This window comes from Phyllopteryx taeniolatus, chromosome 1 (genome assembly GCF_024500385.1).
Source record: "Phyllopteryx taeniolatus isolate TA_2022b chromosome 1, UOR_Ptae_1.2, whole genome shotgun sequence".
Classification (NCBI taxonomy): domain Eukaryota; kingdom Metazoa; phylum Chordata; class Actinopteri; order Syngnathiformes; family Syngnathidae; genus Phyllopteryx; species Phyllopteryx taeniolatus.
In genome coordinates, this window is record NC_084502.1 from 15,512,859 (window position 1) to 15,538,301 (window position 25,443).

General features: G+C 39.6%; 2 protein-coding genes across 11 annotated transcripts in view; both read right to left on the bottom strand.

The window, feature by feature from the left end:
• huwe1 (HECT, UBA and WWE domain containing E3 ubiquitin protein ligase 1) overlaps nucleotides 1–3,312 on the bottom strand; it is a 64,851-nt gene extending 61,539 nt beyond the window's left edge. For 6 of the 9 annotated variants that reach the window (XM_061774959.1, XM_061774979.1, XM_061774988.1 and 3 more), the window contains exon 1: nucleotides 3,245–3,312. The gene's annotated coding sequence lies outside the window, so the exon portion shown is untranslated. Of the gene's footprint in view, nucleotides 1–2,940; nucleotides 3,096–3,244 lie in introns of those variants that run through there. The other 3 variants (XM_061774925.1, XM_061774941.1, XM_061774916.1) reach the window with 3 other exon arrangements.
• Nucleotides 3,313–4,064: 752 nt separating this feature from the next.
• Nucleotides 4,065–24,930, bottom strand: phf8 (PHD finger protein 8). 2 transcript variants are annotated; one of them, XM_061775023.1, is made up of 22 exons: nucleotides 24,650–24,930; nucleotides 22,997–23,298; nucleotides 19,845–19,930; nucleotides 19,609–19,735; nucleotides 18,489–18,649; nucleotides 16,219–16,360; nucleotides 14,857–15,043; nucleotides 14,613–14,775; nucleotides 14,402–14,489; nucleotides 14,143–14,249; nucleotides 13,954–14,045; nucleotides 13,119–13,208; nucleotides 12,673–12,954; nucleotides 12,507–12,589; nucleotides 12,253–12,419; nucleotides 10,533–10,618; nucleotides 9,438–9,559; nucleotides 8,955–9,313; nucleotides 7,013–7,108; nucleotides 6,514–6,623; nucleotides 6,044–6,404; nucleotides 4,065–5,959 (listed from the first exon to the last, which is right to left on the bottom strand). In XM_061775023.1, exons 2-22 carry the CDS (start codon nucleotides 23,092–23,094, stop codon nucleotides 5,871–5,873), a joined length of 3,096 nt encoding a protein of 1,031 aa, XP_061631007.1. In that variant the 5' UTR covers nucleotides 23,095–23,298; nucleotides 24,650–24,930; the 3' UTR covers nucleotides 4,065–5,870. The 2 variants fall into 2 exon arrangements, with proteins under 2 accessions (XP_061631007.1, XP_061630997.1); XM_061775013.1 differs by lacking the exons at nucleotides 22,997–23,298; nucleotides 24,650–24,930 and having other exon boundaries at nucleotides 19,845–21,703.
• Nucleotides 24,931–25,443: the final 513 nt, after the last annotated feature.

Below are 25,443 nucleotides of genomic sequence, written 5' to 3' on the forward strand. Positions count from 1 at the left end.
CCCATCAATTTGTAAACACTGTAATAGTTTTAACAAACATACCATCTCATCTCCTAGTGGATTTATTTATTTTGTACCCCAACATTAACATTAAATAAATCAAACAGGTTACATGAAAGAACCCCACAAGATCTAATTGAGCTGGTGTTCTAATTTTGGTGATTATTCCCATTTGGCCACTGTTGCAAGACTTCAAAAAACCCATCACATATAGACAATCAAGGTTTTGATTTTTGTGCATATGAAGCCTTGAGAACAGACGGGATTAATTCACTACTCACAATGTGGTGAGGATGACCCTCTCCCCAACCATGTTTATAAACAACAACCTTGTTCACGTAATGTCCATTAGACCTCATTATGATCTTATCAACTTCTAATAGTTGACCTGTTTACCACTGATGACACAACCATAAACAATGGTTTCTGTGTCAGGGGAAATTTACCCAATTTCACCAAATTAGGCTGAAAACTATTTACAACAAATAATGTATATTTGTTCATCTACCTATGACAGCGACGTGTACTGACATGAAACCAATTAAATTCTCCTCCACTAGATGACAAAATGTACACAATTAACCTCTGTATGCACCTGTTGCTATTCATACAACAGAATAAATCATCACATACACACACTGAGTGAATATATTTATGAGTAAATTGAATATGTGATTATTTCTGCATACACTTTTTGTGACATTTCTGTTTGGTAGTGTATTGTGAGTATTTTCTAATGTAAAAGATGTGCCTCGGCTCAATATCGGTTGGGAAACACTGGCCTGGGCAACAGCTTTTTTAATCACAGCACAAACACACAAGCTTCGGAACCCACTCGTGTTGTGATACCTTCACCCCTGCCCTGTGGGGATGGCAGTGATGTCACTGACTGTTGTCTTTGGGTGTTTCTTCACAGCTCTCACTGTGTTTCTGTCATCAACTGCTGTTGATACGCTTGGCCGACCTGTTCGATGTCTGTTGCTCAGTACACCAGTAGTTTATTTTGTCTCAGGACATTCCAAATTGTTGTATTGGCTATGCCTAATGTTTGTGCCATAGCTCTGATCAATTTTCCCTCTTCTCTCAGCTTCAAAAAGGTTTGCTTTTTGGTCTTTATGTTTGCTTAAGAGCAAATGCAGTTTTCACAAGTGAAAGCCAAACCCAAAAACAAGCACCATCTATTTTTTAAGCAATCAATCTAAAAGGCAACATCTGAGCAACAAGAAACACCCATCAGTCACATGTTCCAATACTTTTGCTCACTTCAAAAGTGGGTGAGCTCAAACAAAAGTTACTCTCTGTCCTGAATTGTTTAACACAATGTAAATACCATGAAATAAACGCTGTAATTCTGAAATGTTGTCTTATATTAATCTTTTGATCTGAAAAACAAACATCTTCAGTATACAACAAAAACAAAGGAATTGACCTTGCCGTTCCAATCGTTTGGAAGGGACTGTATGTGCCGCTGACTGGCTGTCGGAAGTGGTCACTCAAGAAGCTACATTCTTGATCGCGCAATTTGAGTAGCAATGGAACCGCAGTTTCACTGGGTTCGCATTATTCACCTTACAACTGAACACCACCACTTATCACAGTTTCAGTCACTTCCACCACTAATTTGATGGATTTTATCAACTACAAATGCCTCTTAACTGTGCTACATTTATCCCTTCCAATGTTTGTTCATTCTGGATCTGGATTCTTAGGTTTTTTTTCTATACATGTTTGAGTGCCATAATAAACCACATATCACCTGATTGCCATCTGCAAACACTGTTTGGCTCTTGACCATTATTTTGTAAACCTGGATCCTTGGCTTTCTATAATTACTTTGAGTCACAGGTGTCGAAACTTATCAGGGGTCAGATCCGGCCTGGCACATCATTTTATGTGGCCCGCAAAAGCCATGTCAACTACAATGATTTTTGCTAAAATCTGTTCCAAAATTTAAAATTGTCCTATGTAATAAATAACTGAGATATTGCAACCCTTTTTTGTTACCAAACTCCTTTTTACAGTAACCTGAACAATAGTTGAACAAACCTTTATCCTTGACTTCTGATTTCAAAACTAGTTAATCAATTTGTTGTGGCTATGTATATAATGAGGTGACTAAACATTTATAGGTCTCAGAGTCATAACGGCCCTCTGAGGGAAACCTTAACAACGTGACCCACGACAAAAATGAGTTTGACCTGCCTGCTTTAAGTTCATCGTCATACGTTGTTAGTTTTTTTATTTAGAAAGCTTTCCAGTGATACCTTTGAAAACAGGATCAAGATGAAGTTATGAACATTTGAAACTTCAACAAAAAAAGGTCTCAATGAAAATCCAGACCCACGTAAAATGTTAGCCAGAAATTGGTGCATTTTCACCAGTTTTAAAGATTAATAACTTTCTTAATACGTGTCAGAGGAAAATTATACTTATATTACTGAGATCATCTTTAAAAGATCTGTCTGATAATGCTGGTCACATATAAATATATTAATCTTTGGAATTTTAAAATTTTTTCCTCAATTACAACACGGCATTCTTACTGCAATCAGTTATAGTCACGGGGATTTTTGTCTTTTTATTTTTTTTTTTTTTTACAAAATACACGGAGTACCAGGGCTGCCATTACAGCACACACTTTGATTGTCCTAACATACTTAATGCAAGATTGCTTCCTCAGGTCACCAATTAGTGAAACGGAATCATTAACCTTGTCTGGTTTAATAATATTTTATATTAAGCAGTTCGCCTCTTTCCCCAAATACATCTTTACATAAGACCAAAGTGAAACGTAGACGCTTTTATGCATGTTACAGTGATTCACAAGCAGTTAACGCTATCACCTCGGCACCAGTTAAGGTTTTGAGGTTAACTGCCAACATTCGCAGATTAGAAAGTCAAATACGCAGTCTGTACGAGTCTAAAACAATTATTACTGACCAGAATAAGTGATCTTGTAGCAGTGACAGGAGCGCACCCCCCGCAGACTAGGTGTATTTGGAGAGAGCTTGCTAAGCTAGGCAGCGAGAACTCGCTACAATGCTGTATCAGTAGATCATGGCTACATTAAAAATGGCGCTTTTGTCGCTCCGACCAAAGTGTACGAGCACTTAAAACAACCTTGTGGCCTCAGGAATGAACCGCGAGGGTGTTTCTCAACGCGGCCACTGCGAGAAGAAAAATGTATGTCGGCAGCTACCTTGGAAACCCGTGGTGACACTCGTCGAAAGAAGTATGTGCTTACCTCGAATGCGTGTTGCACTCACTTCTCCATCTTGAACTGAAGAGTGGGAGGACAAGCTCTCGCGAGAATAGCCGCGTGTTTAGTCTACCGGGGGAAGGGGGCACTCCCATGTTTAAAAAATAAAACAAAATAAAAAATAAGCCGCTTATCCTCACAAGGGTCGCGGGAGCGCTGGAACCTATCCCAGCTATCATCGGGATAATAATTAGTCAATATTCTATTTTGTTCGTTTGCACTCAGACTAGTAAAATAACAAGAGAAATTTTCACTGCGTTAAGAACATTTCACTGAGTTTGTTCAAGTGTAAATTTGACTTTAAAATGATTTTATCGAAATTAAACGGTTGAGATTGTGATTTTCACGCCTGCCTCACAGTTCTGGGGTTCGGGGTTCCAATCTCATCTCCGGTCTTTGTGGAGTTGACGTGTTCTTCGTGCTCAAGTTGGGTTTCTCCTTCCCAAAACATGCATGTTATATGAGGTGAATACGCTAAATTGTCCATAAGTGCGAATGTGAGGTTGAATGCCCTGTAATCGATGGGTGACCAGTCGAAGGGTGTACCTCAATCTCGCCCAGTCAGTTGGGATACGCACCAGCTCCTCTACAACCCAATTTAGGATAAGCGATATGGAAAATGCATGGATGAAAAGGGCAGTCATCAGTAATGAGAATATTTGAATGTAAATATTCAAAAATAGAATGTGTTGTGGCCCTAAAGTCCATCTATAACAAAGCATAAATTGTGGTGTGCGCAGCTTCCTATTAACACAGTTGTCTCCAACTGACTGAACACACAAACACGCACACAAAATCCATCACATCATATTTGAAAAAAATCTAAAGTTATAATTTCTTTTCCAAGTCGTATTGAAACACGTTTAAAACAGTACATAAAAACACAAAACTGAATATCTATGATGATTAATAATCAACTAAACCATGAGGAAACAAAATGAATTTGTTTTCCCCAGTACACTTCAAATGTTACATGGCCAAGACGTGACTAAACGCGACAATTAATGCATACAAATATATATATAAAAAAAACTATTTAAAAAATACAGCAACGTCTCATGTACAACGATAAGAAAGGTTTCAATGTTTCTCAACTATAAAAACAAAATTACAACATACTGTATATTTACACAAGGTGATCATTCACGTTTTCATTTGGTACATCAACATTTCTGCCGACATTCGATTTCTTGTACATTCTGTGGAATGAATGCTGAAGCCTAGCAGGAATTACAGTGGATATAAAAAGAAAGACCAACCGAAGCCAGCGTGAAGCATGGTGGTGCTTGAATACTTCTTGTTGCTCTTTTTAGCAGTGAGAAGTTGGGCTTAATGAACACTTCCAAATGACTATTCACTGTAGCAAAATCTCAAACGCTAATAATGATATACATGACCTGCACAGTAAAAGCCCGCTATATCGTGGTTCACTTATCACGGTCCCACAATATCACATGATTTTTTTGTCATCACAGTTGTTACTTATATACACACACACACACACACTGTCTGTACAGCATTTTTGTGTTAACCATTGCTCTTGCTCTCAATATGTTTAAATGTGTTTGGATTGTTTTAAAAGTGTTTAAAGACTTAAAAACTAGTGCTATAAATGCTATAAAACATGCCAAGGGTGTATTTAAATAGGATATTTGTGTGTCACGGATTTTTACTTATTGCGTGGGTCGAGGGGCTTCGGGAACCTAACCGCAGCGACTGAGGGGGGATTACTGTATACCATATGATGGGGTAGGGTAGGCAAGACGTATCCTGATAGACTTACCTAGAAATAAGTTCAAGTTAAATTTATTTTTATTAAAAACATTTCTATATCCACTGTAAACCATTTTTGTCTTTGCTTTTCCAATCTAACTATGTACACATCACAAATATTACATATGTACAATTAAAACAAATGTAAAAATATGAAGATTTCCAACAAAATAATTGTTACTATTTTTATACTGTGGTTGAAAAGTCAGTAGGGACCAAGAAGGATGACAAACAAAAATTCAGGTGGAAAGAGTATAAGAAAATAGGGTAAAGATGACAAAATATTGCCTCTTAAAATAAATTAAATCACAATAAATATAACTTACAAGGTCAATTGTTGCATCACTTAACTACCTCAATTTGTAATCTATATATGAAATGTTTAACAAGCAAACAGTAATTTCACACTGATCTTTTTGTAAAACTGTAGACTGATGGCATCAGAAGTCCTATTAAAAACCGTTCATTTGAGGTAAAAATAGGTTTTAAAAAAAGTTAAGACTACAATATTGTGTCTGTTGGAATTATATTTTAACTGACAAAGACGTATGTATCATTTTCTTTCCCTTTTAAAGTTGTGATTGGAAAACCCCAATTGTAATAGTCCACTTTATGTGGCCTTTATGCACTAAGTGAGAGATGTGTGTGTGATACTGTTATACAGAGACAGTAGTGGAGTGCCAAATGAAAATGTTGGCCAAGAGATGGTCAAACTAACACATGGAAACATTAGTAAACACTTTTAAGTATAAAATATAGATTACTATCTCGAGACCTCCAATAATAATTTCCCAAAACATTCCTACTCATGTCTTCAGCTATATAGTTCCAGATTCCATCACAAAAGAAGTTTGCCGTTGCGGTGAATCTTCAAAATTTTTCCAAGTCTCTGTTTTGCTGTTGCAAGTCCTTTCTTTGGACGCTTCCCTAAATGTCAAAAGATACACACATGCAGCATACATGAGAAAAGGGACAAATATGCAAATTGTGCTGTTTCTCTATTTCACTTACCTTGACCAACTCCAGCTATGCCTTGACAAGCTAACCCTGAAGGCGATGCACCGGAGAGTGAGCTGCTGTTTTGTGGCGACAAGGAAGGTCGGCGTGAAGTAAGGAATACCCCAGGGGCCATAGCTCCACCCCCTCTAGGGCCACCAGGGCCAAAAGGTCCCGGCCCTGCTGTGTATTCATGATCAAGTAGACTGGCGGAATAGTAATCCATCCTCCTGTGTGGGCTGAAGTCAGGTGCCGACTCTGGAACATGTGGTGGCGAAGGCGGAGCTTGCTCTGTCTGAACTGGAGGAGGGCTCATAACAGGGACAGGAGGACGCACCTTTTTGGTGTACTTCCTTTTCGCAGGCTTATGCTGCTCCTGAATCATAGCCAAAGAAAAGGGTGTACTTATGCTTTAAGAGCTATAAAATATGCTGCTGCTCAACAACCTGATTGTAACTCCATCTCGTCATTGTTTCTGCACTCACCTGCTGTGCTAGCTTGGCTGCAGCTGCTGCCAGGCCCGTTTCCACTGATGCGACTCGCGCTCCGTCTCTGGCTGGTCGATCTTGTTTCGGAAGAGTAGGCATCACCCTGGCTGTTAAGTGAAGAGAGGATGACAGAATAAATCAGGAGAAGATCAGAAATTTAAAATGCAAATTTGAGGTTACATTTGCACAACCAACATTGTCCTAGATTATCGCACTACTCGTCACTTTAAACCGCATACACTCCTTGAAGTCTCAGCGCCCCTTGCACAATGGTCATTGCACCGGTCTATTGCAATATTAGTCATTCGAACTGCTCTAAGTGCTAGAGGACTCTGCATCTTTTTGCACAATTGTTTTTTGTCAATGTCTTTATGTCTCCAAAGTGTTCTGTAAATTGACTGTCTGTTGTACTAGAGCGGCTCCAACTACCGGAGACAAATTCCTTGTGTGTTTTGGACATACTCTGCAAATAAAGATGATTCTGATTCTGATTTACCTTTAGGGCTCCAAGGTGTGTCATCCCAATTTTTTTTCCGCTTCATCTTAGCTTTGTTAGCATGGTCCTCCTCATCAGACTCCAACGATGGATACACTAAGAAGAATCATTAATGAAGCCGGAAGTTTAGTGGGCGCAAATGTGAATTACTGTACAATGAAACCCCGTTATAGGGACAAATCTGCAATATAAAGAGACCATACAAAAACCTTTTTATAGTTTTACTCATCCACACACTTTAAACACATTTAAACTTATCAATATAAACTTTTTAAACACAATGTATACATATTTGAACACATAAAAATTTCGACCATAACAGAGAAATTACAGTGCATATTCTAGAGTCTGTGTTATTTATGTGCCTTTAAGAGGCGGGACCTGGTGGAGCTGGTTGGCTCAAGCTATGGTGGGTCTTATGGGCTGAAATATGTGCCACCAGGAATTAAATTTGAATTTACGAACTGAATTTGAAAAACACAATTTGAATTTGTATTAACTAAAGTCCAATCAACTTTAAAGTGAATTTAAGAATTTTTTTTACCTGAAATGAAAATTCACGTTATATATTTTCACATTCAGTTTGATCATTTCAGATTCAGTTCGACAAATTCAATTTCAAATTAGCTGTAACAGATATCCGGGAACTGTAAGGAATAGCAATCGATCAGCGATACACATATCTCATCTTCGGCCAAGCAGCGCCTTCATTTTTGATCACGTGACATAGGGATTCTCTGGGAAGTCAACTCTTCTAACTGGCGACAGTATTTTAACCTTTATACCACCTTTCCTTAACCTTTGTGGAATGAATCATACGGTCCGAAAGAGATAAAAAGGTGCTTCTTTTCGAACATAGGCAACGACATATCACACCGACGTGACTAAGTCATCTTTCCGGTTCTTTTCCAACATAACATCACCCAGGCATTGAACTCAATCCCTTAGGCTTTACTGATACCTAGGGGTACAAAACTGCACACAGCACATCACGATACAGCACTGTTTCAAATGAATTAAGGGGGTTTACATGAATGAATTGGGAGTCCAATCCTTATGCATCCCTTGTCCATTTTCTTTTGGACATTAGCAGGAGATAAGCAGCTTAGATTTGACTTTAACTGTTTTGTCTTTGGTGGAATACATCAAAGTCCTAAAATGTCCCCAAAAAATGGACAATGGCTTCATAAGGGCTGGACTCCAATTCATTGATGTAAACCCCCAGAAATCATTTGAAACAGTGCTGTCTGCATCGAGATGTGCTGTGTGCTGTTTCTACCCCAAGGTGTCAGTAAAGCCTAAGGCATGGAGTTCAATGTCTGACGGACGTTATGTTGGAAACAACCGGAATGGCGACTTAGTTACGTCGTTGTGATATGTCATTTTCTATGTTCGAAAAGAAGCACATTTTTATCTCTTTCTGACTGTATGATCCATTCCACAAAGGTTAAGGAAAGGTGGTATAAAGATTAAAATAATGTCGCTGGTTAGAAGATTTGATTTCCCGGAGAATCCCTATGTCACGCGATAAAAAAAACGAAGGCGCTGATTGGCCGAAGACGAAACCTGTGTATCGCCGATCGATTGCTATTCCTTACAGTTCCCGGATGTCTGTCACAGCTAATTTGAAACGGAATTTGTCAAACTGAATCTGAAATGATCAAACTGAATGTGAAAATATATAATTCGAATTTTCATTGCGTATACAAAAAAATCTTACACTCACTTTCAAGTTGATTGGACTTCAGTTTATACAAATTAAAATTATGTTTTTCAAATTCAGTTTGTAAATTCAAATTCAATTCCTGGTGGCACATATTTCAGCCCATAGGGTCTGGCTGGGAGTGTCTGGGCGTGAGCTGTGGTCAACAGCAGCTCCTGCATGTGCTTGTGTTTTACTGTTCTATGTGGAGGAACACCGCGTTTTTTGTTGGTTGCTTACCATATTCGGAATCTTTAAAACAGGTTCCCAGCGTCTCCTGCTCATCTGGACTGTCCTCGTCACTAAGATGTCGCGCTGGACGCTTAATGGCCCGCTTTCCAGGACGCTGGATAACAGCTTTTTTCTCAGTTCCTGTGGTCTTTTTGACCCCACCAGTCACCCACACAGCTCTGCCGTATTTCCCCTTTACTATTCCCAATCCCTCTCTCAGTCCACCAGAGACAGACAAGGGTGATGATGAGGAGGATGAGGAGGAGGAAGAAGAGGAAGAGGAGGAAGAGGAGGAGGAAGGCGGGTTAGCCATGGAGAGCATGCCCTGGATGGCATCGCGAGTACTGGGAGAGGCCGGGGCTTCCTCACTGGAGAAGGAAAAATATGTTTGGCAAACAATGAGTCACACCAAAGAAGAGGTGGTATGGCACATGTATATCATAACTACAAGGATTAGAAATGTTGCAGATAAAACTAAGACAGTGTTCCAACCTGAGTGTAGAGGAGTCCAAGCCTGCCACCTGTTTGCTGGCCTTCAGTAAATCCAGGATGCCCCCTGCTCCGCCCTTCACACCATGAGCAGCCATGGCCTCTTCATCTGTGGTGTAATCCTCCTGAGGCCATGTGCACAAACATTCTTTATTGAATATTGGCACCTTTACAGTCATAAATCTACTTCTGGGGGATTATGCATTACAAACTGACAAGGGCAAACAGAGTTAAATGTTATAAATGTAAAGAAAAAAACCAATAACAACAGAGAACGCTGTCATTATACAATTAGCAGGCTTGTCGAAAATACACAATCATTAAGTAATAACACTGTGATGAATGTGATGCGTTACATCAGCAAACACAGCTTTTGTTAACTGCACCCAGGTTTCCTTTTCACATTGTTTCGGAAACAATAATTTCTTTTTAATGCTTGAGGCTATTGTTATTTCACATTATTACCATGATGATAACATCATTGTTAAAACATGGTGGCTTGCTATCAGGGGATTTCCCAGCGGGCCTAGCGCCGTTGTACAGTTAAAATGCTGCTTTATGTCAGTTAGTCCCCTATTCCCATAAATAGTTGTAATAATATGAATGTTAATAGATCCTGTGAATTGATCTCCCCTTTGCTGCTTGTTGTTGTGTCTTATTTTGTAATGATCTTGCACCAGGAGTCAAAATGGCATCCAGGCAGATGACCGTTATTGTTCACAGTACATTGTGCAAGACGGCTAAAGTGCCAATGGCCACGTGGGAGGTGGAAAAGCTGCAGTGTGGAAAATTAAACACTACTGTGCGTCACAACCTCATTATTTAAACATATAATATAGAGGTAGATAAATTATAGTATTTTTAACAAACCTAAATAGAATGCAAAATTTCCAAGTAAAATGATTTTAAAACTAAACTGTCTTTTCTAAAGCACATATCTACTAATACACCATTTTTGATGGACTTTTTAAACTTTTATTATATGCACTATTGACTTAAGATTTATTTATGAAAAAATTATGCATCATACATGAGAAATTACAATGAATAAAAGTGTTATGAGTATACTTGTTTCTGGTGTATTCATACTGAGCTTACCTCGATGTCAAAGTCTACCTCGCCTGGCTCCCGGATGCGATTTGGGTCAGAGCAAGGCTTGGCTCTGGGCAACTTCCTAGGCAGACCTGGAGAGCATTGTTTACACACCACATGTTACGAAATGAACCATATACAGGGTTTGCGCTGCCCGTTTGCCACCTCGCCAATGGCTAATGGAAACAGGACGTGGCGAAGCAAATATTGCCCACGTTAACCACTTTGGTGAATCAAAATTGCCTATGTTAAAACTCAAAAGCCTTTCCTGATAAAAGTTAAAGCGAGTGCGCCCATTCTGCCGTGTGTGAACGGTGTTATCCATCCATCCAAAGCTGACTTTGGGCGAACAGCGGACTTCACCTTGAACTGGTCGCCAGTTAGTCGCAGGGCACATGAACGGTGTAAATGGTGTAGTTTTTACCCCCACTTTCTAAAATGCTTCACTTCGCCGTCCAGCTGCTGCTGGCTAAACAGTCAGGCTCACAGGCTTTCCCAGCTGCGGGGGGCGGCCATCGGGGAAGAAAAGACTCGATGCCGCTTGGCGCTTAATTGAAGCATGCACATTTATTACCGCGACGTACGTTTGAAGTGTCGATGGCCAGTGTGTCCTACAAATCACATTAGTTCTCACAGCTAGCTAGCTGCTTTCTTCATCAATGCACGAGCCGCTAATCCTACTGTAGTTGTCATGCCAAGCTGGCTCGAAGGAGGGCTGTACGTAGCTAGCTAGTCATTTGGGGGCCCACGGCAAACATAGTCAGGGCCTCCCCCCAACCCCTTTATGTAATATAGAGCACTTTGTCATGTTTTCTAAATCCTTTACAATTATCTGACTGCTGAAGTTAGCCTACTAATATTTACCACCAAAGATTTAGAATATTAATGTTTATCTTCAACTATAAAGTTTGAATTTGAGAAAATTCTATTAAGTCCTTCAGATCCTTCTTGAGGATTATCAAATCAAGTGAATCAATTTAACATTTTACTGTAATTGATAAGAACATTAATCAACATTTAATATAGTTTACTATTTCAACTGCTTTTATGCTCACATCTTGGTGATGAAAAGTGTCACTTGTGTCACTATCCACTTTATCTCTCTGCTGACACTGACAGCAGTGTTACTGCTACTGGCAAGAGCATCATTACACAGTATTACATTTTTACAAGGGATGACGTAAAATCAATGTCAATATTCTACTGTGATTGAAGTTTTTTTTAAAAATTAAATCGTGAAATAAAGATTTGTTCTTCATATCAATGCATCATCTCTGTAGTGCGCATTTTACAATGGATATTTTTGTAAACTTTCACCAGAGTCAACATGACTTCGTGGGTAACGTGATACTAGTGAATGGGGCAGTGCCGAGAGTCTAACTACCTGGGATTCCTCTTACCGTCCCACTGACGTCAGGTGCCATGATCGGCTGTGACATTATGTCACCAACAAGTGTAAGTTGATGTGTGCTTATTTTGATGATTATAGTCCACAATAACTTATTTGGAGAATTATTAGCCACTCTGGGGGGAAAAAAAAAAAAAAAAAAAAAAACTCTCAAAAGACGTACATACCGTCTCTGAAGGGCAGGTACCGCGGTAAATCAAAAGGACTTGCCTATACGTACATCGCAATGACGATGCAGCTCTACAGCTTATTGGGTGTGAATTTGGCTATAATATACCACCTACAGTACATTCAGCAATTATAAACAACAAATCTCACCACTGAGTTTCTTCTTCTTGCTTGATCCAGCAAGCTTGCGGCGTGGAGGCGGGGTCTCATCTATTTGGAGCTCATCCTCTGATTCCAGGTCAGAGAGACTGGATCCCTCCATGGCAAGGTGCTGGTAGTTGGCAGCTGCTCCTGCACCATTGCTGCCCACTTTCTTGCTAGAGTTGAAACAAATAACCAGTTGGAAACTAAGCCTTTGGTGAGACCAGTAGATAATGAACACAGCAATAAGTCTCAAAGTTTACCCTTGAATTTTTCCATTGGTCAGCACAAGTTTCAGCTTGCTTTTGTTTAACTTTCCTTCAAAGTCTTCCAAAGGCAGCTCCAACTTAAGAGGTCAAAGATTTCAAGAAAGTAAAATTTATGCTTCCACTTTTGAAATGTTTCAAATTACATCTTTCATATGTGTACCTTTTTCTTGCTTCTGGACTTGCCAGGTTGGATTTTTTTCAGTGTATGCTTGGTATGGATCTCAAGCAGGTCCAACTCTCCAGCTTCAGTCTTAAGGGGACCTTTTTGATTTTTCTTTTTGGGTCCTGCTGGCCCAAGACTTCCAATTATATCCTTGGGTTTGAGGCCTTTCTTCTTTCCAGGGGGGCGGCCTGAATTCTGAGAGGTGGTCAAGGGAGTTTTTGAGCGCGGTGAGCCAGGAAATTGAGGTCCAGTGCGGCCAATGTTTTGCTGGAAAATGTCCTATGAAGAGAGCGAATGCAAAGTGATATTATAACATAAATACAGCTGAAAACACTTGACAATAAAGGATAATATATATTGTACAAAACACGTTTACACTGTTCAACTTCATTCCATACCATAAAAATGTGCATGCCTATGCTTTGAGCCATTTGTTTAGTTACCTCAACCAGACGTATCTCCTTAGCAAGGTCCTTCACAAGTGTCTGGGTATTGATGGTTTCTGGAATTTCCACTTCGTGATTCCCCAGCGCCTGCGTGTAAGAAGGTACAGTAAAGTAATTAAATCCTATCCCAGCCCCTTATGAGATACGGTGAACGCATGCTCTAACTACCCAATTGTTTTAAGGAGTATTCGTTCAATTAAAGCAGCAAGTGAAGTTCTCCACTATTTAACACCTCCTCCATCTATTTTGACCCTCACACCAGTATACTTTAGAGTAGGTGTTGCACATATGTCCAGGCCAACTAAACATGTCTCCCTCAACCTTTGTTTAGCAAAGATGCGTATTGTCGTCTCAAAAAGTAGTTACACAGGTGAATTATGTATTCTGTCATCTAGTGGAAGAACATTTAATTATTCTGCCTATCACTATACAGCACTGGCATAGACAATTCAAAGATATATTATTTGTCAAAAAAATTTGGACTTAGTGAAATTGGATCACTTCCCACAGCACCTGTGATGATCTGTGATGGCACACTAAACGCTGTGTAACCTCTAATATTTGTATTATTTCTGTAGGCTGTATTATTTAAATATTTTCTTATTATTTGTATTTATTATGATTTACTACTGCATTGTGGCTCCCCAATACTGACACTTGTGCACTTGTGCAGCCGTGTGCACATTGCAGACTGTTTTATGTGTCATGTAATGTGCACAATGATATCATTTAGGGGTCACTTGAAAATACAAATACTGTAGTAGATATAGGCACTAAATCGGAATCGGGCTCTTCAACCTGCATCACAAATTCAGTCGAAGAGTCAAACTACCTCTTTCCGGGTCCAGGTGCGGAAGGCATTATTCAGGGCTTTTGCCCCATGAACCAGGTAAGTAGCTGGGTGTCTGCGATTTTCTCTCAAACCTGCCAGACAGAACATTGTATGCTTATGAAAGAGAACAAGATGAAGTAAGAGGGGCCAGCAGGACCCATATTTAACATATGGACATTTAAACATTACCTCTGAAGGTATCAAGAAGGTGCTTTCCCACATACCAGCACACTGTTTCAAAGTTGGGAAACTTAAACAAGTCTGCTGTGCTCAACCGTTTCTCTATTTCATATGCCCTAAAATATAAGCAAAGGAAAATATGCTTATTTCGTGATGACCAGTTTAACCTTCTTTTCTCATTACACCATCTCTCACCTAGCTTTTAAGAAGGGGTGTGTACACAAAGAGTGTATGTGAATGGCATTAAAAGAGGTTTAAAGAAACTAACCGAAGCTGCATGTCGATATTAAGACTATGCAAAAAGTTTCCCCCGAAGGCCAGACAGTCCACTGGAGTCAGCACGGCATGAATCCACCCTGGAAAAAACACGTTATCAATTATGTGTTCACAACTGCCAGGAAATTGTTTCCTTATTGAATATGATCAAATAGAGAGAGGGACACAGTATATAAGTGAAAGATTAATTTGTTCTTGCTTACCGGTTGGAATGAACAAGGTGTTTCCTTGTTTGACGGAGCACTTGTAACACATGTCAACCTGGTCTCCAAAGAACATCTCATTCTGATTGGACGAGGAATTCCACCGCTCAAAAAGCGCCAGGTTGGCTGGCGTGGGGGATATTAGGTAGAATATTTTCTCTCCCTGAATGAATGGGAACATGGGAGGGTTCTTAAAATTAAATTTGATTGATACAAAATGTTAAGTGAAATGTTTTGTCCTCACCCGTAAAACATGATACCAAACTGAGGTGCCTCCAAAGTCAATGTGAAAGTCTGTGTAACTATCCTTCACTCCCATTAGGCAGTACTTCTGCACATTGGGGCGCTCAAACACAGACTCCTCGGGCCAGAGGTTCTCTACCCATGACAGCTTCCGCACAATCTTTGGAGTCTCCACCAGGTTTGAAAGCCTAAAATAAACCCAAAAGTTTCTTTTAAATGCTCTTAACACTTTCCCCTTCCATCTATTAATTTTAGGGCTGGGCAATTAATCGATTTTATCGTAACAATCATTTGTACACTTATCCGTTTGACAAGTAAGGAGCCTGGCGCAAGGCAATCACAGTTAATTATGCTAAATGTTGACATTTCCAGAAGCGCATTTGTGAGGTTACACGCTAATGTTGGACAAGAAGCCCTGGCTCACTGTCTCCGCTCGAATTCCTCCAAAGGTGTTCTATAGGGTTGAGGTCAAGTTCATCCACATCAAACGCTCTCATCCATCTCTTTATAAACCTTGATTTGTACACTGATGCACAATCATGTTGGAACAGGAAGAGGCCATCTCCAAAGTGTTCCCACAAAGTTGGAAATTTCCAAAATATTAGCCCATGAGCTCCAGTGAAAGGAACTCTGAATGCTGTAGCATACCAAGAGATTTTGGACAGTCAAACAGTTTGGTGATTACCCCTTCCTGTTCCAACATGTCTGGGCACCAGTGCACAAAGGAAGGTCCATAAAGACATGGAGAGAATTTATTACTGATGAACTTGACTGGCCTGCACAGAGTCCTGCCCTTAGCCTGACAGAACACCTTTGGGTTGATTTCAAGTGGACATTGAGCCAGGCCTTCTCGTCCATCAGTATGTGACCTCACAAATGCGCTTCTGGTAAAACGCTCAAATTCCAATAAACACACTCCTAAACCTTGTTGAAAGACTTCCCATAAGAGTTGAAGCTGTAATAGCTGTGAAGGGTAGACCAACATCATATTAAGCCACATGGATTTAAAATGGGATATCACTTAAAATTATATGAGCCAAGGCAGGTGAGCGAGTACTTTTGGCAATACAGTGTACATACATTTTGACAAAAGGGCATTTAATTCCATGGGAAAAGATGTTTAAAAGCTTTCTTTTATAATGCCATTGTCATTTGCTTTTTCACAAAGCAAAGGGGAAACAAATTATTTAAATCAGAAATCAGATTTCTGTGATGAAAAAAATCTGAGATTTTATTTCAAGGCCATATTGCCCAGCCCGGATCAATTTCAACAAACTCTGAATAATAGCAGTACAACAAATCATGTGACCGTCCTGTGCATCATGAACAAAGTCAGGTGAGTAGTGAAAGCATTTTTAAGAACCTGGTTTCTGAGAACTCCAGGCTGATGACGTTTAGCACTCTGTCTCTGTTGGGGCTGTTGTAGTATTCAGCAAAGTCACTGAGTCGCATCTTCAAGTCACACTGTCGAGACACGTCGATCACGTCAATCTCCTTGTCCGACCCTGCAGGTACAATTAACATAGAGCAGTGTTCTTGTTGAAATGTAGACAGTGGTACCTTGAAGTTCAAAGTTGGTGAAAAATATACCCAAAAGTTGAAGTTATATTTAACTTTTCAGAGTATAAGTGTCATCATACATGAGGTAGTCATATTGTAGGCGCCATCAGGGGACCTCACTAGACTTCACTTCATCCTTCAAAGGCTCAATTTGCGTGCTTGCTTTGCGACATTTTCTTTTAAAAAGGGGACAGCGGTAGAAGAAAAAACACCCACACAAAGTTACCGTGAAGTGTGTAGACTCACATTCTCAAGCGAGATGAAGTACTTTTGTCCAGTGTTGAGGAGTGTTTCAGTGTCATGATAGCTGGGAGATGACCACCAGTGGTCATGTGGATGACTGAGCCTAAGAATTGCTTCATATATAAATTTCTTAGCGCTGTTCATGCTTTATATTGGTAGAGTACCACGCCACGTTTTGTTACATTGCCATTGTGAATAAACCTCGGTGGTCTGACTGGTAAACTTAAAACCATCTGTACTATTTGAAAACAAGGAACACTGACTGAAGATTTTGTTTGCTACTTTAGCATCTCACGCTAGCCGTCGGGTGATTAGCTGCCATGATCTTGTCACTTGTGAACAAAAGGTAGAGCACTTCATGTACGTTAAGTTTTGTAACGTTACATTGGTGGTTGATTTCATTTTGTACTCGTGAGACAATTAAGTCATTCACCGCCATCAATGTTCATATTCGCCAACTGGAATCCAAATGTTATATACGTCAAGTACATATTTCAACGGGTAGGCGTAGAAGGAGGGTCTTGTCCGAGCATGTCTGTGAAATTCAGGTTTGTAATCCACTGCAATGACTAACTGATCCATGTAGATGGGGGCATTGCATCACTTTGGATTTGAAATCAGCACAGGTTTTGAGTATAAAATAAAGATTAGGGGTGAATCTAGGATTGTCACAGCCATGAGGGACAGAAATGCCAACGTCGGAATTACGACAGGTTTAAGCCCCTTTTACTCGAACAGAGTATATGTATGGGATAAACAGAATGTGTCGCGATAATGAGTAAAAAATAAATAAAATAAAATCACCTTTAATGTCATAATTCGCCGATCCGATCAATGACCTAATTGATTGGTTCCGCAAAAGACATTTACTCCGCGTCGCCATCGTGTACAGTATATTTGAATCCAAAAGCTGGTTTATTTTTAGCCTTGTTGCGTGTCTTTTGACCTAGTACTGTAAATATCTGTAAATTTTATAAATTTATAAAAAATAAAAACATGTCGGCGGTGTGGGACAGACAACACGTAATGCCCGGATCAGACAACAAGACAAATTTGGTCTTTCATGATTGCACTATGTCGGACAACTGAAATAAAAGCTTGTATTCTGATACCACCGCATCCCGTCTTTTACGATCACTGGGCTTTATCTTGTCAACTCAAACGCGACCTGATCCACTCGTTACCACAGCCACGACAACAACAATCGATCGCGTCGTGTGTATTATAAGAAGAAAATGGGGGAAAACGTGTGCTGGTGATCACCAGTGCTCGGGAGAGGACATTGATTCAAGGCTTGCTTGAGATATGTTCACGTACTTTTAATACGATACGGCTCGCAAGCAGGCAACAAAACATAATGTAGCCTAGCAAGCTAGTGCTAGCACTAACAGTTGCACTGGTGGTCTGTTGAATCATGCTCGAACGTTTTGGTGTGTGTGAAGTAATTTAATTACAGTAAGTTAGCACCCATTATTTCTGTCATGTTTGTTTGACCTGATTGATTAGATTGATTCATGACCTGAATAGAGAATACTTCTGTTGTAGATACGCAGTATACAGTACACAAGTATATACAGTAAATTAACAAGTCATTTAAATAGACACATTGCTCCATCTTGTGATCAGATCGGTGATCGTTTTTTCTTAAAACTCGCTGATCGGCGCTAAAAATCCTGATCGTGTAAAGCCTGATTTAGAGTGCTTTATAAATAAAGTTGATTTCCATGAAAAAAAGCCACTGATGTGTCATTGATCGCAATACCAAATTTAATTCTAACCCATTTATGGTCCAACTTGGAAGTACCACTGTATCAGGAGGGTGTGAATTACCAATGTAGTGTTCTACATCGCTGACACAGAACGATGCTGGCGGCAGAGTCATGCCAAGCCCGTCTCGCCTCAGCACCATGACAGGAACACTGAATGAATGCTCCTCAAGAAACTCCACTGTTAGCTGGGCCCCCGACGGCTTCAGCAACACTTCATCTGCACTGTGAATGACACAAACGCACACGTCGAAGGTTGTTTGGCTCGTCTCCTTTTATGACATCACAGGTTGTCGTTTTTAAAAAACTTTACCTAACAACGGGCCTATTTATTAAACATTACAGTGGAACTCATTAAGAGTTTCAGAATGTTCAATGTAGGATGCTACTGTTACTTTTTTTAAACTTCTGACACTCTTTAAACGAGTCTCTATGTGAACTGAGATTTGTTTAACTCATTCACTGCCATCCCTTCCAGTTTAAGGCCTGGTTCACGAAGATTGTTCTACTCTTAAAATATTTTTTTATCTGCTACAGACCCCAAACATGAAGATAAAAAATAAAAGTTTTGGTCATCGTGTGTGGTGTGCTCCGAGAATCTCAACACAGCAGATCACACACAAAGATTCTCTTGTACCACCGATCTCGAAATCTCACGTGATCTCAGCGTTCCCCACACACATGAAGAGTGTTGGTCGTAAATATTGAAAACGTTAATTATTTAAGATTGTCGCGGCCGACCTGTTTCGGACCCTAAAATCGTGACGAACCCACTCTTAACACACATCAGACCTTAGGACAATCTTTTAGGATAATCTTCAAAGTCTTAAGATTGTCTGGCATTTGACATGCTTGGTCGGGAAGGGGCAAAATGGGCAAAAAAACAGGCCGATTATCAAAAAAAGCCATCAATGGCAGTAAATGAGTTTAAAATGCCATTAGGTAGAATGGAAATAATTTTGCTCGATTTTCTTGATGACTAAACTTAGAGAGTCATTATAAATACCTGGATATATTATTTTTTTCTGTGTGTTGACGTAGGCAACACTTTAATGAGTGTTGATCAGTGACACCAAAACTCTACATGATAGAGGCTCATTTTCATGCCTACCTTTGGTAGCAGAGACCATTGTAATTAGCACTCTCCACCTATGCCGGGGCGTATTTTCCATAAAGAAGTATACCTGGGAAAGGTGCGACTCCGTAGCTCCCTCACAAACTGGGGGCTGCCTGTCTTCACCAGACGATTAGGGTCTCTAACCCCGACAGCGGCTCCATCTCCCTGCTTGCTGCCTCCACGACGTTTACGCACTGTGAACATGGAGAAGAGAGCCAGATACTATGGTGAACATCCGCACAACTGTGTGTAACGGCTTAACACTTCCATTTTCACTTGGCAGAAAAGGAATGTTTTACTTACTGACAGATGGTCCATGTGTGAGCTGACAGTTGGGGCAATGATAGAGATCAATCTCTGTTGCTTTGTCCTCCTCTACTCCTACACAACTATAAAACAACAAATATAAAGTCTTAAATAGGGTTCCACTGTGTACTGGTACGAAAAAAGTACTACAATACCTCCTGTAAGAAAAAGTAAGATGATAACGTCTTTTTAGTACTGGTATTTTTAAGAGCAGCTGCATGCAGTTCTTGTTTCAGGCTGGTTATTTGTTAGTCCCAGTTGAAGTTTAAATTTAAACTGACAAATAAAACCAAAAAATAAACATGGAAAAGTCAGCTAGGTTAATGCTAACCTCATTTAAGATGCTATAGAAGAGCTAAGAGAAATGAGCATCGATGTTACAGTAATTATAAACTGAGGGACCGAGCCCTAGTGCGAAGAGCAGAAGTGTGTGTATATATGCACATGTGGTGAAGACTCTCCGTAACTTCCACTAACAACACAGGCTAAACTTAGCTGCACCAAGACATACAGAGAACATCTCTTAGTGGTGATGTATCACTTCAACAATCTCACAAATAGCTACATTTTGTTTTTCAGTGAATACCTCATGATAGGTTCCACAAAAAAAAAAAAACGTGATTAGGTGAATTTGTGAATTAGTGTTGCATCAAGTGATGGTACCAGTACCGGACCGAGGTATTTTGGCATCAAAAACAGCACAGTACCAGTTTTTTTTTTTTTTTAAATAAAAGGCCAGTACACAAAAAGCTGACAATGACTTCCTGTCTCCCAACATGTTAGAAAATCCCGTTAAGTGTGGAGCGATGGAAGGGGCTTCTGTGTGCGCGCGTGACTGTGTGGGGGCCGGGAGAATGAAATAGTTTCAAACTGCCGACGAGCTCCTGCCTCCTGCGGACACGTTAGCACGCGTTAGCCACCGTGACTTAACATCAGAGTCCGCAGCTCACGAGGCTATGTGAGTAAAATCAGTGATGTATACACTGGATATTCCTGTGCTGTTAGGGAAACTCAGCATTTGATGCACACAAGACTCAAGTGTTACCAGCAGGAGATTGATAGCAAAGGACGAGTTAGCGCAGGTGTATATATATATATATATATATATATATATATTAAAAAAAAGGATATATCAAGTAGCTGGTCACCAGCTCTTCCAGCTTCTTCCCTCAGGTAGGGGCTACAGATCAATGCAAACTAGAACTAGCAGACATTCCAACAGCTTCTTCCCTCTTGCCATCAACTTCTTCAACAGCTAACCTACAATTCCATTGCAACATGCTGCCAATTTTTTTTGTCTTGAGTTTGTTGTCACGTTTCTGTCGGGCCAATTATACATACTAGTGCACTCACTGGAGTAGTCTCGCCATGCTGCACTATTTGTATATCTGTTGTTGACCAATACTGGCCACTCATGCCAGAGTAGCATCTGCACCACACTGACTGAGGAGTATCTGCAACATTTGCACAATCAGCATTGTCCCAGATTATCTAACTACTCGTCACTTTAAACTGCATACACTCCTTGAAGTCTCAGCGCCCTTTGCACAATGATCATTGCACCGGACTATTGCTATATTAGTCATTCAAACTGCTCTAAGTGCGAGAGGACTCTGCATCTTTTTGCACAATTGTCAAAAAAATTACAAATAAATACATTTGAACCGGCATTACCAGATAATTAGCAACCCTTTATTGCTCAGTGACTGTTTTTCTCAATGTCTATATGTTTCAAAAGTGTTCTCTGTCAATTGACTGTCTGTTGTCGTACTAGAGCGGCTCCAGCAGACAAATCCCTTGTGTGTTTTTTGGACATACTTGGCAAAATAAATATGATTCTGATATTCTTTATGTAGATGTACAATTGTATATACATACAAAAACATTCGTCATATATATATATATATATATATATATATATATATGTATCCAGGAATTAATATAAATATTTTAAAAATGATTTAAGATTGTGCTAATCTATTACATCATTTTTCAAGTTTATCGTAATTTTTTTATTTAATCAGAATCATCTTTATTTGCCAAGTATGTCCAAAACACACAAGGAATTTGTCCCCGGTAGTTGGAGCCGCTCTAGTACAACAGACAGTCAATTTACAGAACACTTTGGAGACATAAAGACATTGACAAAAAACAATTGTGCAAAAAGATGCAGAGTCCTCTAGCACTAATAAAATTATTTTAAGTTGTTTTGTCAGTTTTCATTCCACTACCTTTAATGATGCTTTAGATTTTTGTTGTGGTATCATTTCAGCATGGGTATCAGGGTATTTTATGTAGGTATAGTATCGAAGTCAGTATTTTGGTATTGTGACATCACTATTGCTGTACATACACTAGCACAAGAAAGAATCTAAGCATTGAGACAACAGATTGAGACATTTACTGTGGCAGCAAACACTCCAAAACAAAAGTACTTTTTCTGAAGGAACAACAGTTGCAGGAGAGAGTTGTAAATTGTTTAACAATGTTTAAATGTTATTCAAATTATTGCCTGTAAAGTAAGGTGAAGGATGTGAATAAGTTTTAACTTCTTAAGACCCCTTATCGGACCGGCAGTACATGGCGCTTCAGGATGGGAAATTTATTTTATAAATTTCTTATTTCTTTGTGAATTTTGGTACAAAATGTTCAAAAGAAAACCTTTCATCAATCAAACTTTAAATATGTAAATAATTAAACTTTTTTTATTTTTTTTTTAAAGGCGACAAATATGATCATGAGAAGTATCCATCCATCCATTTTCTGAGCCGCTTCTCCTCACTAGGGTCGCGGGTGTGCTGGAGCCTATCCCAACTATCATCGCGCAGGAGGCGGGGTACACCCTGAACTGGTTGCCAGCCAATCGCAGGGCACATACAAACAAACAACCATTCGCACTCACATTCACACCTACGGGCAATTTAGAGTCTCCAATTCATGCATGTTTTTGGGATGTGGGAGGAAACCGGAGTGCCCGGAGAAAACCCACGCTGGCACGGAGAGAACATGCAAACTCCACACAGGCGGGGCCGGGGATTGAACCCCGGTCCTCAGAACTGTGAGGCTGACGCTCTAACCAGTCGGTCACCGTGCCGCCATCATGAGAATTAAGGAAATTAAATTGGGAAGAAAAGAAAAAAAACACTTACCTTCCATGGAACCAGTCTTGACAAATGTCACACTCTATCATGAAACGAGTCACATCATATGGGAGACGACACAGGCAGTACACTGGTACAGAAGCCATACTGAACGTGTGTGTGTGTGTGTGTGTGTGCGTGCGTGTGTGTATATACTTATTTAGGAAAAGCTATTGGCATTTACTGTTTAAAGTAAGTGTGAGGATTTCAAAATGTCCAGTTTACAAATGGAACTCTTGGCTACTAGTATTTCTGTGCTATATAAATGTGCAGGCTGACGAAGACACATCCACATAGGTGCACCAGGAGAGCTGGAATACACAAAGGGAACATTATAATACTTTAATAATAGTGATGGGAAAAACACAGCAAGCAAGTTTTAGGTATGTGTGTATCCGCCGCTGGCTGGCGGAAGTGGTCACTCAAAGAGTTACACTCTTGATGGCGTATGCTTCAGTAGTGATCAAACCGCTGTTTTCCGTGTTTCACTGCATTCATGACTGACGTTATCACTATACACCATGACTGATGACATAGAACACGTGTCCTAGTTTTTTTTATCCATGACTTTGACATTTCTCTATAACGCAAGTACACATTACATTTCTCTTAACATTTCCTCAATTTATAATTGACAAACACCTCTCAAAAACTTGTAATATCCTTTTGCAAATGCACAAGAAAATTTGTATTGTATGTTTTCTATGGGTCTGCCAAATGTGATAAAATTGGTTGATTCGTGCACACACTAAGTTGGCTCATATTTTCCGTCACTTCTGACGCTTCATAAATTTGATCAATTATGAATGCATCTTAACTGTGCTATATTTATTTGTTCCGATGTATTTCAACAACTAATGGCCTGCTTGCTCATTCTTGACTCAATTTGTTAAATTTTCTATACATGTTAAAGTGCAAAATAAAACCACAAATCACCTGACTGCCATCTGCAAACTCTGGATCTTAACGATTATTTTGTAAACCTGGGCCTTAGCTTGCTACAGTTACTTTAAATTCATCATTATTATACGTTGTCTGTTTCTGTGTTTAGCAAGTTTTCCAATGATACCAGACTTTTGAAATTAGGATAAAGATTAAGAACGTCATGAAAGTTTGACATTGGCCATAAATTGACGCATTTTATTTCTTATTACAGGAAAATTACATTTATTCAGTGGAATCCTCTTTAAAAGATCTGTCTGACAATCCTGATCTCGTGTAAATCAATCTTTGAAATTTATACACACATACCTACATGTTTGAACATAAAGGTCTCATAACATTACGTTACAACTTACATTTACACCTGGGCTTAGCTATGGAAGGAACTGCAAACGATCACTGTGTTTTAGCGTAAAATGTAACGCTAACTATATAAAACTAATCCAAGGTAACTTTTGAATGGTTGGATAATGCTTCCATAGTCAAACGAAACATATTATTGGCTGTTATTTGTAAATTCACTGGCGATCTGTACGTTGTGATGCTAGCTAGCCGCGATGGAGCTAATCGATCAACATTCGCCGACCGTTCTAATCCACACAAAAACGCAACACATTCCCAAGGACCTATCAAACTTTCCGGTTCAGCTGTACAATTGAAAACAAAAGTGAGTAGCAGTTTGAACAAGACAGCTCGTTCGAGTGCTAGTTAACAACTCACCGGAATGGCCGTCGCCGCTGTCGGAGTAGTACTAGTACTGAGCTACTAGTATTCCTTACGCGAGATCGGGGGCAGCTGCGGCCTTAGTATGCAACGGACTGTACTATTGAGAATGTACTTCGCCGCATTTTTATTTAGCGACGATGAAATGGCCAAATAGGAACGTCGCAACGCATCCAAAGTGGAAAGTCGGAAGCGACCAGAAGCAACACTTTAGCTACAAATGACAGCGTAGTGAAAATGCACTGACGCCATTTTCAAAGACAACAGCGTCACCGTTGTTCACCACTGTTAACGTGTGTGCCGACAATAAAGTTTCCTACATTCAAAATGTTTTCAGGGGGGGGGGATGAAACGATGAAAGCCAAACGGAAAAAATATTAGTCGTAAAATTATAAGATTACATTTGAAATTTGATTATTATCTGTATGAATCTCGACTTTAACCGTAAAAGTATGACTTGTTTTCTTGTGGTATGCCACACCGAACATGGCTCGTTCCACAATTGGAGGCCATTTTCTGTCCCAAATTAGTTATCCATCAAGTTGTTGTGTATATAATAATAGCAGATGTGTTAACCAGTCATCCACTCTGCCGCCAATACTGGATGTCCCAGCTCCAGGAAGTCAATAATAATAATAATAATGAGCCAATTGAACATCTATGTACAACCCCAATTCCAATGTAGTTGGGACGTTGTGTCAAACATAAAAGTATAATACAATGATTTGCAAATCATGTTTACCACTGTGTTACATCACCTTTTCTTTTAACAACATGCAATAAACGTTTGG

What these genes read in the sequence shown, in the direction of transcription:
- phf8 (XM_061775013.1), bottom strand. Translation starts at nt 20,067, where the DNA reads ATGCAGCTGCTCTTAAAAATACCAGTACTAAAAAGACGTTATCATCTT. An exon ending in CACCTTGTTCATTCCAACCG is followed by an intron (nt 14,490 to 14,612) that starts GTAAGCAAGAAC and finishes TGTTTTTTCCAG; the next exon opens with GGTGGATTCATGCCGTGCTG. An exon ending in TTTTAAAGATTCCGAATATG is followed by an intron (nt 7,109 to 8,954) that starts GTAAGCAACCAA and finishes GATTCTTCTTAG; the next exon opens with TGTATCCATCGTTGGAGTCT.